At 37.0% G+C, this 16,647-nt stretch overlaps 1 protein-coding gene across 1 annotated transcript in view; it reads left to right on the top strand.

Moving 5' to 3' along the window:
• The window catches only part of MPPED1 (metallophosphoesterase domain containing 1), a 54,571-nt gene extending 40,470 nt beyond the window's left edge, over nucleotides 1–14,101 (top strand). The window contains exons 5-7 of the mRNA XM_072400304.1: nucleotides 1,677–1,792; nucleotides 10,063–10,176; nucleotides 12,173–14,101. Coding sequence (XP_072256405.1) covers nucleotides 1,677–1,792; nucleotides 10,063–10,176; nucleotides 12,173–12,291 — 349 coding nt within the window. The 3' untranslated portion in view covers nucleotides 12,292–14,101. The remainder of the gene's footprint in view (nucleotides 1–1,676; nucleotides 1,793–10,062; nucleotides 10,177–12,172) is intronic.
• The last annotated feature ends 2,546 nt before the right edge of the window (nucleotides 14,102–16,647 follow it).

The following is a 16,647-nucleotide window of genomic DNA, read 5'->3' as shown; positions in this document are numbered from 1 at the left end:
TTCCTAATGTCTAGCGCACAGTGAACAGATAAAGAGCTAAATCAGGACTAATAATCTGTTACCGCAGGCAGTCCCAGATAATAAAAGCTTTTTCAGAAGCTCTTATTGGGGTTAATATGCAATGCATTTGAAGGTGACCAAAAAACAGATAATGCGGAGCGGTTTGACTCTTCATCTGCAGCACGTTTGCGTGGCTCCTTCCTTGCCATATAAGAGACATCGCACTATAGGTAAAGTTTGAATTAATTTTCCTCTGGGTTTGCTTTTTTACATTCTAATTTTCCACTAAATGAGACATCTGTTTCTGGGAACAGAAATTTTTGCTGGTTTCCACGGCAACCATCGTTCTGCGTATGAAATGTATTCGAACGGTTACCTCAGAAAAATGAGGCAAATTTCATAAAGCACTGGATTCTGAGAGATCAGCCTTTTGTGCAGCAAATATTTCCTTTTCATTATGAACCCAAATCTTAAATCTTTTACAAAGAACCGTACTTATTTCTCTAGCAATACAAAGTGCAAAGCTAATTAATCACTAGAAGCCCATACTAGGAATAATGAGACAAGTATATAGATTTGTATGAGGCTTTTGGTGAATTTTTAACCTAGCACCAGTTGGGTTTTGCTGAAAAATGCTGCTTGTTATTAAAATATGTTTTATAAAGTTTACCGAAGTCACAAGGAGTTTTAGCATTATCTCTCCATCTATTCACAGAAGAAATAAATAAATTCTATTCCATGTACCAACCATTAGAAAAGTAGAAAACATCTGATTTTCAACTCCTATATAATTCAACATGAGCAAAATTATACTTGAGGATGAACATAAATAATAATTTACCTTTTACTGAAATTTTGGCCAAACTTGGACAAACTTGGTTGTTCCTTCCTCCATTGCAGCCGACATTGAAATGACCGAAATGTAGGCGACCAGGGGAATTGTGATATTAACCCAATTATGTCACAGAGCTCAGGCCTAATGGTTGATAATCTGAACACAGTAGAGGGAGTGCTGTTAAGGTTTATATAAGGAGATTGGGAGAGGGGGCCCTTTGCAGAGACACTGTCATTTGCCCTGCATGACAAAGATGCAGGTGTCTTTTTAAGGTGGATTTAACTGAAACTCTTTTAACTGTCCTTGAGCAGTTTGGATTAAAAAAAAAAAAAAAACAAATCTGACACTCTTTACCCAACATGTTTCTACATTAAGGAAAACAAACATATAACAGAAAAATGAAAACTGACAGTACAAAGATATTAATCTAAAACAGAAATTACAAAATTGTTAGCTAAATAACCTAAAATTGCTGAAAATGTTTTTTTTAAACATCTGAATTATTGAAGAGAATTCCCATTTTTAAAATTTTACAGCAAAATACATTTCGCAAAATATTTAAGTTCAAATGTGCATTTGTGGTCATAGGGCCTGCAAAGCAAAATGAACAGCTGAAACTTATGTGTGCAATATTTTCTACATGATCAGCTATGACAATGACAGGTCTGAGTGATGTGGTTTAACTAAGTGTGCAAGGGCCCTGTATCCTCCTTAGACACAAAGGACCCCTAATAAAATGTATTTAAAATTATGGTATAATCACTTCAATTACTCAAACATGTATTTTATGTATGCTAACAATATTGTGTTTTTATTAATGATGCTTTCTCTTTATGGGCAGGCAACCTTGGTTCTATGGTTGGGGATTTAACCTTCCTCGGGGTCAAGCGTTACTAGACAAATGGAACCTCATACCAGAAGGCACTGACATCCTTATTACACATGGACCTCCTCTGGGTACGTATTGCAATTCTTACCTTGGACCTAATTAATAAAATGTTCATCTGTGATGTATGTAGATCTACAAGACAAGTCAGTAGTCACAAATTATGGTGGACATTACATTTGATTGGGAACTCAGTTAAAAATTTAGGACTTGGGCAGACCTCACACATATCTGTCTATATATTTAGTATGGCCATGTCTTGTTCTGTTTATTTAGGAATAACCACAATAAGTTTTAGCTTCCACCAGATTTTTAAATCTTTTGGGAAATGCAGTGGTGAATCTTCCCACCTGGAATTCCAATTGCAACAAAAAAAGTATTTAGCTAAATGATGGCCTCACACATGATGGTTTCTCCATTCTGTTGAACACATATTGCAGGCTATAGCTGTAAGTGAATGACATATTTACTACTCTCTTTTGACTTTAGAAAATTAAAAAAGAGGTGGTAGATCCATGCAAAGTTAAACTTTACCATTTCACCCCAAACATTGCAGGCTTTGCGTCCACTAAGATAGGAAGCCTTTGTTTGGAGGTCACCAAGGGGAAGGCAGACATAATGTCTTAGAGTGTCAGCAGATAAGTTGATTGATCACTTGGACCACCTTTTATCAACACACCAACTTAAGGTGACAGTAAGTTATAATCATTGCTCCCAATAGGGACAGAGAAAGCAATATTAATGTTTAAATCATTCCTACACTGCCCAAAACTCTGTGTGAAGGTGACCATTTTGGTAAATACAGGGCTTCCTCGTGTCAGAGATTTCAGCAACTCCAACTAGTAGACAACACCAAATTTCATTCCAAATCTCTTAAGATTAGCAGTCAGAAGCAGCAGTGCCTTGGTGCTCACACCACAGATATCCAGCTATGAGTCCTGAGTAGACACAGAAGTGGCTTGGCACACTCACATATCATGGACTGAAGATAACTTATCTTTTAAGTTTAGGTGCACTTTAAATCATGATTAAGTATTGCACAATTTTGTCCTTGGACAACATTTGAAGCTCAGATAATGCTTCAAGGGAGAAGGTAAATTCAGGAAAGGATTTGCCATTTCTGTTGATATTCTGGTAGCTGTACTTAAAAGAGATGCTAAATTTGGTAGCCTGCCTAGAAAACCAATGAGAATGGAGCCTCAGGGTGGTAACATGCAGAGAACAATTACGGGTGTTGGAGATGACACTAAATTTGTTGCATGCTTTCCGGTTGTTAATCAACATATTGTTAGCCTCCTCAGTTTCAAAATAGGCTGAATTGGCTGTATTTTACAGTACTTTCCTACAGGATTATATTTCATTGCTTTTTTCTCATGTGTGGATGCTGTGAAAGGTATAAAGGGCAACTCTGCCAAGAACAGCGTGTCAGCAAGGTGACATCAGACCTTAAAAGGGAATGTGTTGAAGAAGTAATAACCAATGCTAAGCTGCAGTATTTTAGAGCAATCAAACTTCAGAAATTACCTTTCCTCATAAGCACGAACATCTCCAACCTAAGTTGTAGCTTACAGCAGCCAGGTCGTTCACACTTTGCCCCTGATTCATCAATAAAATCCGCACTCGCTGGAAGCGCGAAAGTACACGCGACCAGCGAGCGCGGTTTCCCGCGGTCCGGACTCGAGTGTGCTCGTACACTCGCCTCCTCACTGCCAGCCGGATTCCTGCCTTCATAATAATGAGCGAATCTGCCAATTAAGGCGATTAGATAATACGAATGCGCGAGCGATCATCCGATTCTGCTTGATGAATCAGGGGCTTTGTCTCATAACTGTTGGTAACAGATTCTTGTGTATAGTAATGTTCCAGAGTGTAGTGCAATCTTTTTGGGTCACCTTTGGAACTAACTCAGTACAGTTAGAACTCAACTAACTCAATACAGAGCAATAACAGCTTGCCTGTTCTGGTGCATTACACCTAAAAATGAACTGCTGATAATAGTTATCGATGTGTACTCATGCAGAGTGAACAAACTTTCAGGCTCTCTTCATTCTAGATTAGGTTTCTGATCTTGTTAGTTTGATATTATACCTAGCCAATTATTTGGGATAGAAAGGTTTTGGGGACATACAATTAGGGGACATATGTCAATACTACCCGGACACCCCAAACGATATGCACTATGCATAGGGGTATCCTATGACTCCTGGAGGAACTAGGTAAAAATAATCTAGATCTGTATGCCAGAGACAAGTATTATTAGCTAGGAAAATAGTAACAACTCTACTTTGTTTTTTACTTATGTATGAATAATGGTATGCTATACTACTTACCTGGTAGTATGGATTCATTATGGAGTTTGTCATTTCAGTTTGCTTTCTGGAGACTGCTTTTCTCTATCTATTTCCTCTAAACCTATATTATGTTTTACTAAGTAAATCTGAACAAGGTGGGATTTAGGGGTAAAGTATTGGAATAGGGTGGGAATGGTTCTAATATTTGGGATTTGGTATGGTCTGAACTGGTATTTTTTTATTGAATTACCTTTCCTAAACTGAACACTGTTAATTCTGTTTGTTAGTAAAAAAAAAAAAAAAAAAAAAAAAAAAAAAGGTGCATCTCTTAAACAGGGACAGCTGGGAGGTATGAAGGTATGAAATTAAGCAGATTCTGTGCCACTGTTACAACTTCTGCTCTTTGGTTTACTAGTAAACCACACAAGATGCCCTCCCTGTGATCACTTTCTACATGGAAGCAGATTTTTCTTTAGCAAGGGTTTTATAGTTTTTTTTCAGCTCAAAAGGAGAGATACATTACCTATTTTATACAAACACCCTCAAAGTGCAAGTTAAAAAATAATGAATGCAAACTTGGTTTTATCCAGAGGTTTTCCAGCTGCTCTACAGACTTTCTCCTTCTTTCCCAAAAGAACGGGTTACAGCATATCACTGTCAACAAGAAACCTTGAGGTTTTAAAGACCAGTGATTGACGTGTCAGGAGAGTTGTGTGACTGGTATACAAAGGAGCCCCATTACCTAAAACATTCATCACTATCATTAATGGATATCCTTAACAATCTACTGGAAGCGTTTTCACTTTTTGATACACGACCCCCTTTAAAAGAAAGCATATCTCCAGCCAGCACCTGTAAATGAGCAAATTGTGATGTGCTAATTAATCATATAATATCAGTCTATTATGACAGGAACACATTAAAACCCCGACAGACATCCATCATAACTCTTCTCAGAACTTTAAACAGAAAGTGAATGGCTCAGCTGGGTAGTCTGGTGTGGAATTTCATATCAGACGGGCTTGCGGCATGAAATACAATTTGTTCTGTACAGCAAAGCCATTGATTTGGAAAGCAGTTCATTTATAGGCACAACTTTCTTTAAAGCAGATCTAGTCAGAAAACTCTACTTTTCACACCTGTGACTAAATGACCAAACACCATGTTCCTGCAGTAACTGAAGCTTAGTCAAAAATGGTAAAAAAGGTGAATGGAATACTTCCAAATAATGACCTAACTGACCTCTAGGGCTCTTTTTTTTTATAAAGCAGCGAATCTGATATTGCCTCAAACATTACCTAGTACAGATTTAAATTCTGCAAATGCAACACATGGACTTGGAAAATTCTTCACAAGGGAATGTTTGAGAGAATTCCTGATAGATAGAGCCCATAACGATCAGTATGGTAAATGTTATCTAGGAGAAAGAATAATATTCAGTAGGAAGCTAAGGAGAGAAAGAGAGATGAGGAGAATGTGAGAGATAGATAGATAGATAGATAGATAGATAGATAGATAGATAGATAGATAGATAGATAGATAGATAGATAGAATAAGATATGGATCAGATTGATACTCACCAACCACTTTATTTACCCCTTGCTAATAGAGGGTCAGAGCCCCTTTTGCATTCAGAACCGCCAAAATTCATTCCTTAGATATTTTGGAACATATAACACAATATTGTTGTAGATTTGTTTGCTGCACATGGTTGAATACAAATCTCCCACTTCATTACATCCCAAAAGTGCGCTATTTGATTGAGATTTGGTGACTTTGGGTACGGTGAACTCATTTCATAATTCAAGAAACCATATTGAGACAATTTTAACTTTTGACATGGCTGGTTGCATTTAATTTATAGGTAGGGTGTGCAGTCAGATATGCTGTTCTGCATCCCTCATGCATGCATACCTTCTGCATAACTGGTATTTGAATTACTGTTGCCTTTCTACCAGCCTGGCTTCTCTGACCCCAGAGAACTGCAGCTCACTGACCATTTCTGGGACCATTCTCTCGAAACCCAAGAGATGGTTGTGAGGGAAAATTTCAGCAGATCAGCAGACTCAGATATACTCTTGCACCAACAACCTTGTTATGTTTTAAGTCACATTGATCATTTTTCATTCCCATTCTTTTTTTCATTTATTTTTTTTTTTTAAGTAGCAAACAAAACATACAAATACAGCAATAAACCAAACAGGAGGTGTAAAATAGCACGTAGCAAAACAATAGTCAGACATAAAAATACACTTTATTATTGTGAGTGTATAAAAACATCTGTTGATATGCCATAGTCGCAAAATAAATTGAATACCCAACAAACATCCTCCTAGGGAAATACATAGGTTTCGATTCCGGTCCCGTTAGTCTCTATTTTTTAAAAAACAATTTAAAGAAAGTAAAAAAGAAAAAGGAGAAAAAGAAGAAAGAATGAGAATAAAAGAAGAAAGTAGGGAACAAGGGCAATAAGGGAGGGTAGGTAAGGTGGGGAGGGGTGTTAGAAGGGATTTATTCCTATTCTCCTGCTCAGTTGGAACTTCAGCAGGCTGTCTTGATGATTGTCTACATGCGATGCACTGAGTTGCCATCATGTGATTGACTGATTAGTTATTAGCGTTAACAAGCAGTTGAACTTGTGTACCTAACAATGTGGCCTGTGAGTATAGCTTAGGTAGAAAGACAGATAGATTCTGTCTATTTCTTTATCATTTTACCTATTTTGCGTATCCAAGTGCCTGAAACTGAAGTAAGGACGGCTCCTGTGGCCATAATCACCCACTAAAATTTTCCTTTATATGTTTGCTGGGCAAGCAGTAAAAGGTAGAAATTGGTTTCTATGGGCAATAGTCCTCCCAATAAACACTTTTATGTCTAAGGTTGTAAATTATTTTTTATTTTCATGTCAAGTAAAGCTCGCATTCTCTCAGCAGGACAAAACATGGCCATTAGTGACAAAGTCTCCATATGACATTGTAGGAGGCCTATTTTTCTGTTATCAAAGACAACTAATGAGCAAACATCTCTAAGCCATATTTTAGAAATCATTAATGCAAAAGCAATTTGTATTGCATATAAGTGGGTTTTACGCACTTTCACCCAGTAATGTGCTAATTGGTTTATTTTGTTCCAATGTTCTGTGCAGAAGCATTTTTTCACTAAATAGGTACACCTAAGAAAAAGTTAACTGTTACTTACAGCTTGTTACTTGGTTTGGAGGAGCCTGCAGTCCTCATGATGTTCCTGGAAATCTATAGAAACAGCATTGCCTGGCAGCTGTGTGGTTAAACACAAGTAGATAGGAAAGGGAAGGGGGAGACAGACAGCTGAGTTCTAAAGATGGGTCACGATTCCTCACCCCTCCCTGCAGGAGACCGGGAACTGAGAACGTGAACATCTAGAAGGATGCCAAGGATGCTGTCTTTGATAGAACTACTTCTGTGTTTGAAGATACCTGCAGACTGCTATATCAGGGTATAGAAAAAAATCTGAACTGGCAGATCAATTGAGGATTCAGGCAGAGCTCTCTGGGGGCAGCACGGGAAAGGGGAAAAAGGTGAAATGTTATATTTGCAAACTTTTTGATTTTCCTGGTTAGATTATAGAAGCTAAGGTGTGTTAAATATGACTTTATCAAAGTGGTCCTTTTCCCTGAGAACAGCAGCAGGAATGTCACCTGCACTCATGGAATGAAGTGGATATTTGATCAGGTGACATAACAGAAATAAGGCTGGCACAATTTTAAGTTTAGCAAGTTTCTTCTGAACCTAGGACAATATAGGTTGGCAGTAGAAACCTTGAACTATTTTAAATCAATAGGTTGTTCACCGCAATCAATAGCCAAGGATACCCACTTTTGCCACTGCTGTTTAATCTGGCTTTAGACTCATTGCTGAGACTTCTTGAATATTCTCCAGATTTTTGTGGGTTTACTAATAGGTACCAGGAGAGTAAAAATAACGGCATTTGCAGACGACTTATTACTTTATATTACTGACCCAAGGACTAGCCTCCCAGCTATTCTGAATCGTTTTACCCAGTACGGCTCGGTCTCTGGATACTTTTTTTAATTTGGATAAATTTTAAAGCCCTGTACCTGACCAGTTGTGTTAGACCTGCTTGGGGTTCTTTATATTCTGTGGTTTGATGCAAGGAGAAACTGCAATACTTGGAGTTCAAATCACCAAAAAACAACCAAATTGTAAAATGCCAATGTCAAACCATTGTGGCGTGTTGTTAAGTCTGAACTACACAAATGGTCCTCATTTACTCTCTCCTATCTGGGCAGAGTGAGCCTGATTAGGATGATTTTGTTGCCTAAGCTTGTATAGACCATTTAAATGTTACCAATCCTGCTTCGACAACCAAATCTCAAAGAATTATATAAATTATTTTGTCTTTTTGTTTGCTGAAGCAAGAGAACGGGTAAGCATAGATATTATGCACCAATCGGTCAAGAATGGAGGGCTAAATTTCCCCGATGTAGAATTGTATTACTGGGCTGCTCTTACGAGATATCCTGGAGATTGGGTACATGATACAATTGATTATGCTGACACGTTTTTGGAGCAGAAAATGTTCCCGAAATGCGCCCTTAAATATATGCTACATCTATACAGGGAGCTGCTCCCAGCCGAGGTGATAACAAACCCATTTTTTTACTCAGGCTGGCAAGCGTGGCACAAAATAAGGGTTTTTTTTCCAACTAAATAGTCACTCTACCCTTCACCTCCCGATCTATCGCCCACAACCCAGATCTACCATTGGTAATCCAGGGTGGATCAGGTGAGGAGAGACGGGTGATAAGACAACTGATGGTTAAATCTTTCACTAATAATCTGACTAAGAAGCCGTTTTCCTTCTCACCCTGAGTAGGAAAACGCACTCCCTACTGCACTCCAGCTGCAGTGTCTCTTTATACTTTTATGGAAAGGGAGGTTTTTGCATACCATCAAATCCGCTCCTTTGTCTCCACAATAACACAAAGATTTTCGGATAAAGATTGGACCAATGCTCTGAATAAATTGTTATTTAGGTCGAACCCAGAAAAGAGAGCCATAACGGAAGTTTATCTGGTTTACAAACCAACTATAAATTATGAGGAGAGGAGTACTGGTTTAAGTAGATGGGATGTGTTTCTTCCGACTGGGTCCCCAACAGAAATGTCTGTCTGATTACGGTAGAGCCTGGAGGGCAATTCCCTACTCCAAGTAGAGAAATGGTGTTTAAATTCTTTCACCGTGCACATGTTTCTTCACATCGCTCCCATCTAATGGGTTTGCGTGGGACTCCCCACTGCTTGAATTGTGGTGCAGCCGATGCAGATTCATTTCACATGTTCTGGGGCTGTCCTCTAGATAAAAGATTTTGGAGGCTGGTAACATACCATCTAGTAACATACCTCCCGCTTACTCCTACCTGGGCTCTGTTTGGAATTTTGTCTGACCAGGTCCGGGTAGCCAGAGGATGTAACAGACTCCTCGCAATTATATAAATGGTGGCCAAGACAGCGATTCTACATAAATGGATGTGGAAGTGCAGACCCTCCTACTTTGCATTTATTTTTAGTAAAGCTTAGACAAGTCTTCCAAATGGACTGAATAGAAGCCTCAATTAACAAAGATTTAAAGACACATTTTTTTGAGCTATGGGAGTCATATATAAATATGCTACCACTGGCTACTAAGCGGTGTATATTATCCAGGAGCAGACTTCCTGGTATGTCACTGGGCTATTGGGCAATGACCCACCTGAAGTCTTGTAATAAGTTTCACACAGAATTAAGATGGTCTCCTGATGTATCTTTTATTGTAAGACTTTGTTTATCTGAATGTAATTGCATGATAATTGTTATGTAATGTTGAGTTAATGTCTGTATCTCAGTATTGTTTATTTGTTAGTATGTGGTATGCTGATTCACCTGTGTTGATATTTTCTGTTATGTTGTAATTGATGGTTTATAAATTCCTCTGTTGTTTGTTTGAAAAATAAATAAAAATTATATAAATTAAATCAATAGGCATTCATTAACAACCTGTAATCTCTTTCAGGATTTTTAGACTGGGTGCCCAAGAAATTACAACGAGTGGGCTGTGTGGAGCTGCTGAACACAGTACAGAGAAGGGTACAGCCAAGGCTGCACGTGTTTGGTCACATCCATGAAGGTAAGTCTGGGTCATGTGTTTCTTACTTTTTTGACAATGCAAGCCTACAACTTTTTCTGTTTACTGTCTGGATTTCATCATGGCTCCTAATTTAAAAAAGTGTAGGTCCTGGGACTACAAGAATTAACTAACCATGGAGGAAGGCTTGGGAAATCTCCTATAGGTGGAGATTAAGAGGTTCATGAATAATCAAAGTATTGTCAATGGTGTCATAGCCTCAATCACCTGGATTTGTTATTGAATATTGGTAATAATGGCCATTACAAACATTTTGGCTTCATTCATATGTGACCTCTACGTTTTATAATCCGATTGTAGAGAAGGGTAGAGGGTAGTTTATGGATTAGGGCTACTTGGTTTATCTGTCTATTCATTTCACTTACACCAAAAGGTAATGAGAGGAGGCTTGTTGGAGTCAATTTATTTTAAACAGTAACTGGGATATACATGTAAGAATAATTGAAGTATTTGCATGGCCTTTTTACAACAGAACATTTGATTTTCCCATGCTTGACGTTAACCTTGAAAGAAATCCAAGCCAATGGAATGGCACAGAGTGGCTTAAATAAGCTCATCAGTCTGCTTTTTCTTTTTCACTGTACAATTACAAGTTGGGGTGGGAAAGGTATTGTAAGTGGAAAGTTAAACTTTGGCAGGGACAGATTAGATATCATTCCCTGCTCAACAAGGTAGTACTTTGTGGCCTTGAGTTGTTTAAATTTCAGAACTGTATGGACTGAACCCCAATCCTATGTCAGGTAGAACAGCTATGACATAAAAGATTCAGCAATCCTCTAAATATTCAAGAGAGAGGGAAATACAAGGATTTAAAAGGTCACACATGAGAACAGTAATTGGTACTAACAAAGTGATTGAAATAGAGTAGTTTTAGAGCACATACTCACATATGTAAGGTTGCAAGAAGCCCATCCATTGTTCAAGCAATATAGAGAATATATCTGTCTTGATCCAAATAAGATGTGTGGTCTCTGTCAATGCACATTGAGGGTTTTTCACATTATAATTCACCGTATATTTGGTAGAGCCTGGTGTATACGTCGAGACCTTAAAAAACTAAAAATGAGGTTAGTATTGGTGTTCTGAAAAAAAGAGAATGCTTAAGAGTAATTCCTTCAGAAAGTGGATATTTATTTGTTATACTGCAATAAATCAACATATTTTGTGGCACTGTAATGGCCAGATATGTTTAAAAGCGTTGTAAAAAAGGGAAAGAAAAAATATTGTATAATGTAAAATTGTATAATGTAAAATATTACAAGTGAATTCTGAACAAAATGCAATAAAAATTGTATTAAGTTATTCAAATACTACGACTAGTTCATAAATACAATCATTTAACGTTAACAATTTGATATATTATTATATGACATGATTATTTCTAATGTACATGATTGGTGATTTAATATAATCTTAATGATTCCTCCAAAGAAATTAAACCAATACAGTTTCATAATGAGTATATCAGTGGACTAATATATTAAACATGATATATATAGAAATATAAAAACAAGTTGATAAGTCCTAACAAAACAACGAGTACATAATAAAAGCTATCATTTATAAAATATTAGAGGTTTACTACAGTATGAAGAATAAATAGCTAGTTAATTAATCACATTATCACTCAATTATTAATATATTATTACTAATTATTTTTCCGATTTATTCTTATGTAGTTTAAAGATGGCATTTGAAATTATGTTTTACATATCAAAACTGCATACATTCCTAAAATTACATGTCCGACATTTTTTCTAAGCATTTTGTTGTATATTTATCTGTATGCCTGGACTTCAACTTTATAGTATATCTAAAGTCAAAATAAAAAAAAAAATAAAGTAGACAAACTTAGACTGCATACTTTTAACTATTACTTTTACCTTTCTTTATTATTTTAATACATATATATTTGTGCTTTTTACCAAGAATAGTTTGACCTGCTTGTTAGTTGATTGTTGTGCTTCATTTTTTGCAGGCTATGGAGTAATGGCAGATGGGACCACTACATATGTAAATTCCTCAGTATGTACAGTCAATTATCAGCCTGTTAATCCTCCTATAGTAATCGACTTGCCGAACCCGAGAAACACGTGACTTCGTCAGCGTATTTATATGAATCATCAGCTGGCTCACCACTACCAGTACAGAGGCCATTGCTGACTTTCTGCACCTTAATAAGGACAGATCATAAGAACTGTAGGCGGACATGTTTTATTGGACGATCCGGCATGCAGTCTATGCACAACTATATAACCAGCCTGTACCATGGGAACCACCCAGACAAGGCTGGTTCCAACAAATGAAATATACCAGCCAGTGTTTTCAAGTAATCATACTTGATAATAATCATACTAAAAAATATTTTCTCTTTTTGCTGGCAACCACACTTTAATTCTATTGAAGTAAACCTTACTAATCAATTGCTTCAACCTAAATGTTGCAAAGTTACCTCCTGAAACCTGCCTGATCTTCACGTTCAATTATTAAACATCCAGAGATGTTTCAGTAGCCAATGTAGACATGCCAGCTGCTAGCCTTATCTGAAGGGTCAACGGGTGTGCAGAAGATGATGGACATTCATTATACAGAAGGATAACATTTAAATAAGCACAACACCATTCATAACAGACAATTTCTTTTCATATTTTAATGTATATTTTTACATTTGCTTGGTGTTCTTCAGTAAAAAATTCTAATGCGAAAAGGCTTTTGGATTTGTCTTGCATTTCGCAGAGGGTGAAAATGTTTTGAATAAGCACACTCCCTGGAAAAAAGATTGTGTAAATGAAAGTGGAAAGTTTTTGAGATACAGTGTAAATGCTGTAAAACTTGGTTGACAAATACTTGAGCAACTAGAAGGGGAAAGCAGCTCTGTGCAGACCAGTAGTCCATGGAAGTGTTCCAAGACTCTTCTAAACATTTTTATTTGCTCTGTTATTTCAGTGAATTTTGCGCTGCACCTTTCTCCTTGTAGGATGGTACCTGCGCCACTTTGGCAGCAATGTAGCTGTACCTCTTCTGAAAGCACAGTTTTGTTTGTTGTAGAGCTGAATTGTTTTATAACTCTGAACCCTTTTCTATCTGCCATTACAGACCTCTTAATTTTAGTCATCATACATCATTGATCTGAAGCAAGTATGCAGATCATGAAGGTCAAAGGAAAGTCAGAACTCATTATCTGCATGCTTGTTTTAGGGCAGTGAAATCAGGGGTTGATATATTGATGAAGAAAAGATCAGTGGCCTTTATGTTTCCCTTGTGATATATTTCCTTTCAATTATGCTGTGATTGTTTCTCTTTTTTTCCTCTTGTATATAAATAAAAAACATTCAAGACAATACTGTGATGTTTTACTGTGATGTTCTCTAAAGTGTTTTTTAAAGGGCCAGACTAAAGAGAACCTGTACTGTAGAAGCTGTGACCAAAAAGGCAGTCAGAGGACAAAGGACTAGTCACTCCTATTGCCTGTGGTCTCACTGCAGCTGCCCCCCCCCTCCCCCCACCACCACCAATTACTGACTTAACCTGCTATTAGTACTTTGTATGATAAAGTTTCTTTTATCAGCAAGGCCCTTTGTTTGGTTAACTGCTGACAGGCTGCCCCTCTCCTCACCTACCAAGAATATCAATTGGTTCTCTTTGAGTTTACTGAAGGCATATCCCATTCGCATATATATAATAAATGATCCAACAAATTACAATGTTCTAGCCCTACCAGGGAATAAAAACCCACTTAACCTGACATCTTGGCAGTGGCCCATGAACAGATATAATTTTTGAAAAAAACATCCTTTTCACATTGATAAACTCTTTACCTGCTGGACAAGTACATTGCAACGCTGGTATAATTGATATAATAAACCACAGTAGTATGCAGTCAACCTACATAACTAATATGATCTGCTTTTAAGACTTCTCCACTCCTTTCAGTTATACTGTAATTTCAAGCCTGAACTCTCTTTACCCAAGTCTCTAAGTCCCCTGAGGAAGCCTAAAACAGGCAAAACACGTAGGAAAAAGAGAGTTGCTGCAAGTTTTTATTTAAGTCATAAGAAATAGATAATAAACTAAGGTCTCAGGTGTTGAACAGTCCTTACCTGTAAATTCTTTGTAATAGCAACAACCATTGTATTTAGGGTTTTTTTTTTTAAACAAAATGAAAATAGAAATTTTTGTATTATGTAATTTGAAATAATTGAATATGTATAAAGTAATTATTTTATTAGTTCAATTCTAGTGCCCCCAAAAAGGCTCCTCTTATCTTCAACCTCTTCTTTTCTCTTTCTTTACGGTATATTGCATAAACCAGGCATGGCACTATTCAGGTTCACCTGACCAAGGGCTTTAACCCTCCCTTATGGTACCCTCCTTTATTTGGATTCCCTTTCAGCAAGAACAGTGAGCAACACAGTAGTGACATCACCAAATCTAACTGACTTGGACACCAAATCTCTTGGACTTGAAAATCTTCTGAGACTAACAGTCAGGGGCCAACAATGAGCTATAAGGGTCAGGGTATAGTTAGTACACAGGTATATACTCCTGAGTTCATCACCTTTCATCGAGAACATCCTGGCTCGTTCTTCTGCCTAGTGTGCACATGTGGCAGGGGCACTTTATTTCTATTACCTACTTTAAACCATTATTATAAACATAAATTATACAATTTGAAAACTTTCAGGAACTTTCACATTCATCTTTAGTAAACAAATGTGTAAAAAGTAAATAGAAAAATTATATTTTTTTGTTCTTTCTATACGGTTTAAATGTTGCAGTACAAGCCAGCCAGGCTCCGAAAGTTCTCTTCTGATTACCCTTCTCATTTAAGACTGAGACAGGCAATTAAAATGCAAATTAAAAATGGAAATTAGGCATGTTTAACACATCTCCCAAGAATAAAGCACAAGGAACTGCATGTTTTTTTCTTTCTGGCTCACAGTGCGGAAAGTAGGAGACAAAACATTATTCTGTTTGCAGTTCTTGGTCAGTAATCATTAAAGATGGAACGTCAAGCAATGCTACTTCTACCTGAACATTCTTTCATTATATTAATGGAACAGAACACTGAGTGATGGAGAGCTGTGCATGGGCAGTATAAGAAAATTTAAAAAAGAAACTCTGTTAAATTTCCCATTGATGGCAGAGTAACTGTGTCTTTAATATTTAAAATTATTTACCAAAGAAACAAAGACATTTTAAAGCTTGAATTTGATAATGTGTCACTGCAAGGGAATGAAATAACAAATAAAAAAACATGGAATATTTAAAAAAATAAAAAAATAGTCAGCAGAAAAAATGAGAGCTATAGAGAGAAGGGGACAAAGGGGTTAATAAGGGTTAACTAAGAGGTTACAAAAGACAGGGAGCCTAATTCATCAAACAAAATGGGAAGCTTGAGAATTCGCGTTCCGAAATCGGACGCCAAAAACCTATTTATCAACCATTTTTCAGCCGTCGAGAATACACTAGCCTATTCACCTGGCATTTATCAATTGAAATGCCGAGCCACGCTTCTTCGTGAGCAAGACACTGGCGAGCTTGCATTAAAAGAAACGCGTGTGCCGGCTTTTTACTTTTAGTTTGGCTCTGCACTGCAGCCAGGAGGAGACACGCGCTGCAGCCAGCATCAAGGAGACACACACAGGATCGGATATCGGGGGATGTCTTATTCACGGGTGAGTGTCTTATTTTAATTATTTTTTCAAAAATCGGGGGTGGGTTATTTAATGGGGATGACTTAAAATCGGGGAAACACGGTATATATACAGCTTGATCTAAATTAGTTTGCAGTGTTGCAAGCAAACCAAAAAGTATCAGAACAGTGCAACAAATGTAACAATAAATGAATCAATTTTGTAAATGAGTATAATGTAACATAAAAATGTAGCACTTACCTAAAAGATGAAGCATTAAAGATTCAAATTTACCTGTAATGAACTAAATGTAATGAAATGTAATAAGACATATATAATTTGTGTCATCTGCAAACATTGGAACATAATTCATAATCCTATATAATTTAAAAACATGCTTACAAGTATTATACTACCAAAGCTGAATGATTGGATTTACAACTGTAAACTTACACTAGAGTAATAATTATTTGTCTCTGCTCTCTTGGGGTATATTAGGACAGTTCACTGATCTTAACATACACATTAGCTGCCTGTTAGGGAAGGATTAGCAAAGTTCAAATAAATGCCATTACACTTTAATGCATGTTGGTGGGTAGGAACTTCCAAGGGTGTACCAGCAGAGACATTTATAATCATGATGTTATCTTTAAAACATCAGCAATCAACAACAATCATGGAACCTAGCAATGAACTTAGGAACTCTTACTCCATCAAATTAACATTCACTATTTGAATACCTCCTCCAAAAATCAGACCACTGCTTGCATTAGGGCTAAGGGCTCTTGAAATGAGTACTGGGGCAAATGGTTGTAGG

The sequence above is a fragment of the Pyxicephalus adspersus genome, chromosome 2 (genome assembly GCF_032062135.1).
Source record: "Pyxicephalus adspersus chromosome 2, UCB_Pads_2.0, whole genome shotgun sequence".
Taxonomy (NCBI): Eukaryota; Metazoa; Chordata; class Amphibia; order Anura; family Pyxicephalidae; genus Pyxicephalus; species Pyxicephalus adspersus.
Note: the sequence above shows the minus strand (reverse complement) of the source record. Positions and strands in the feature narration are given on the sequence as shown.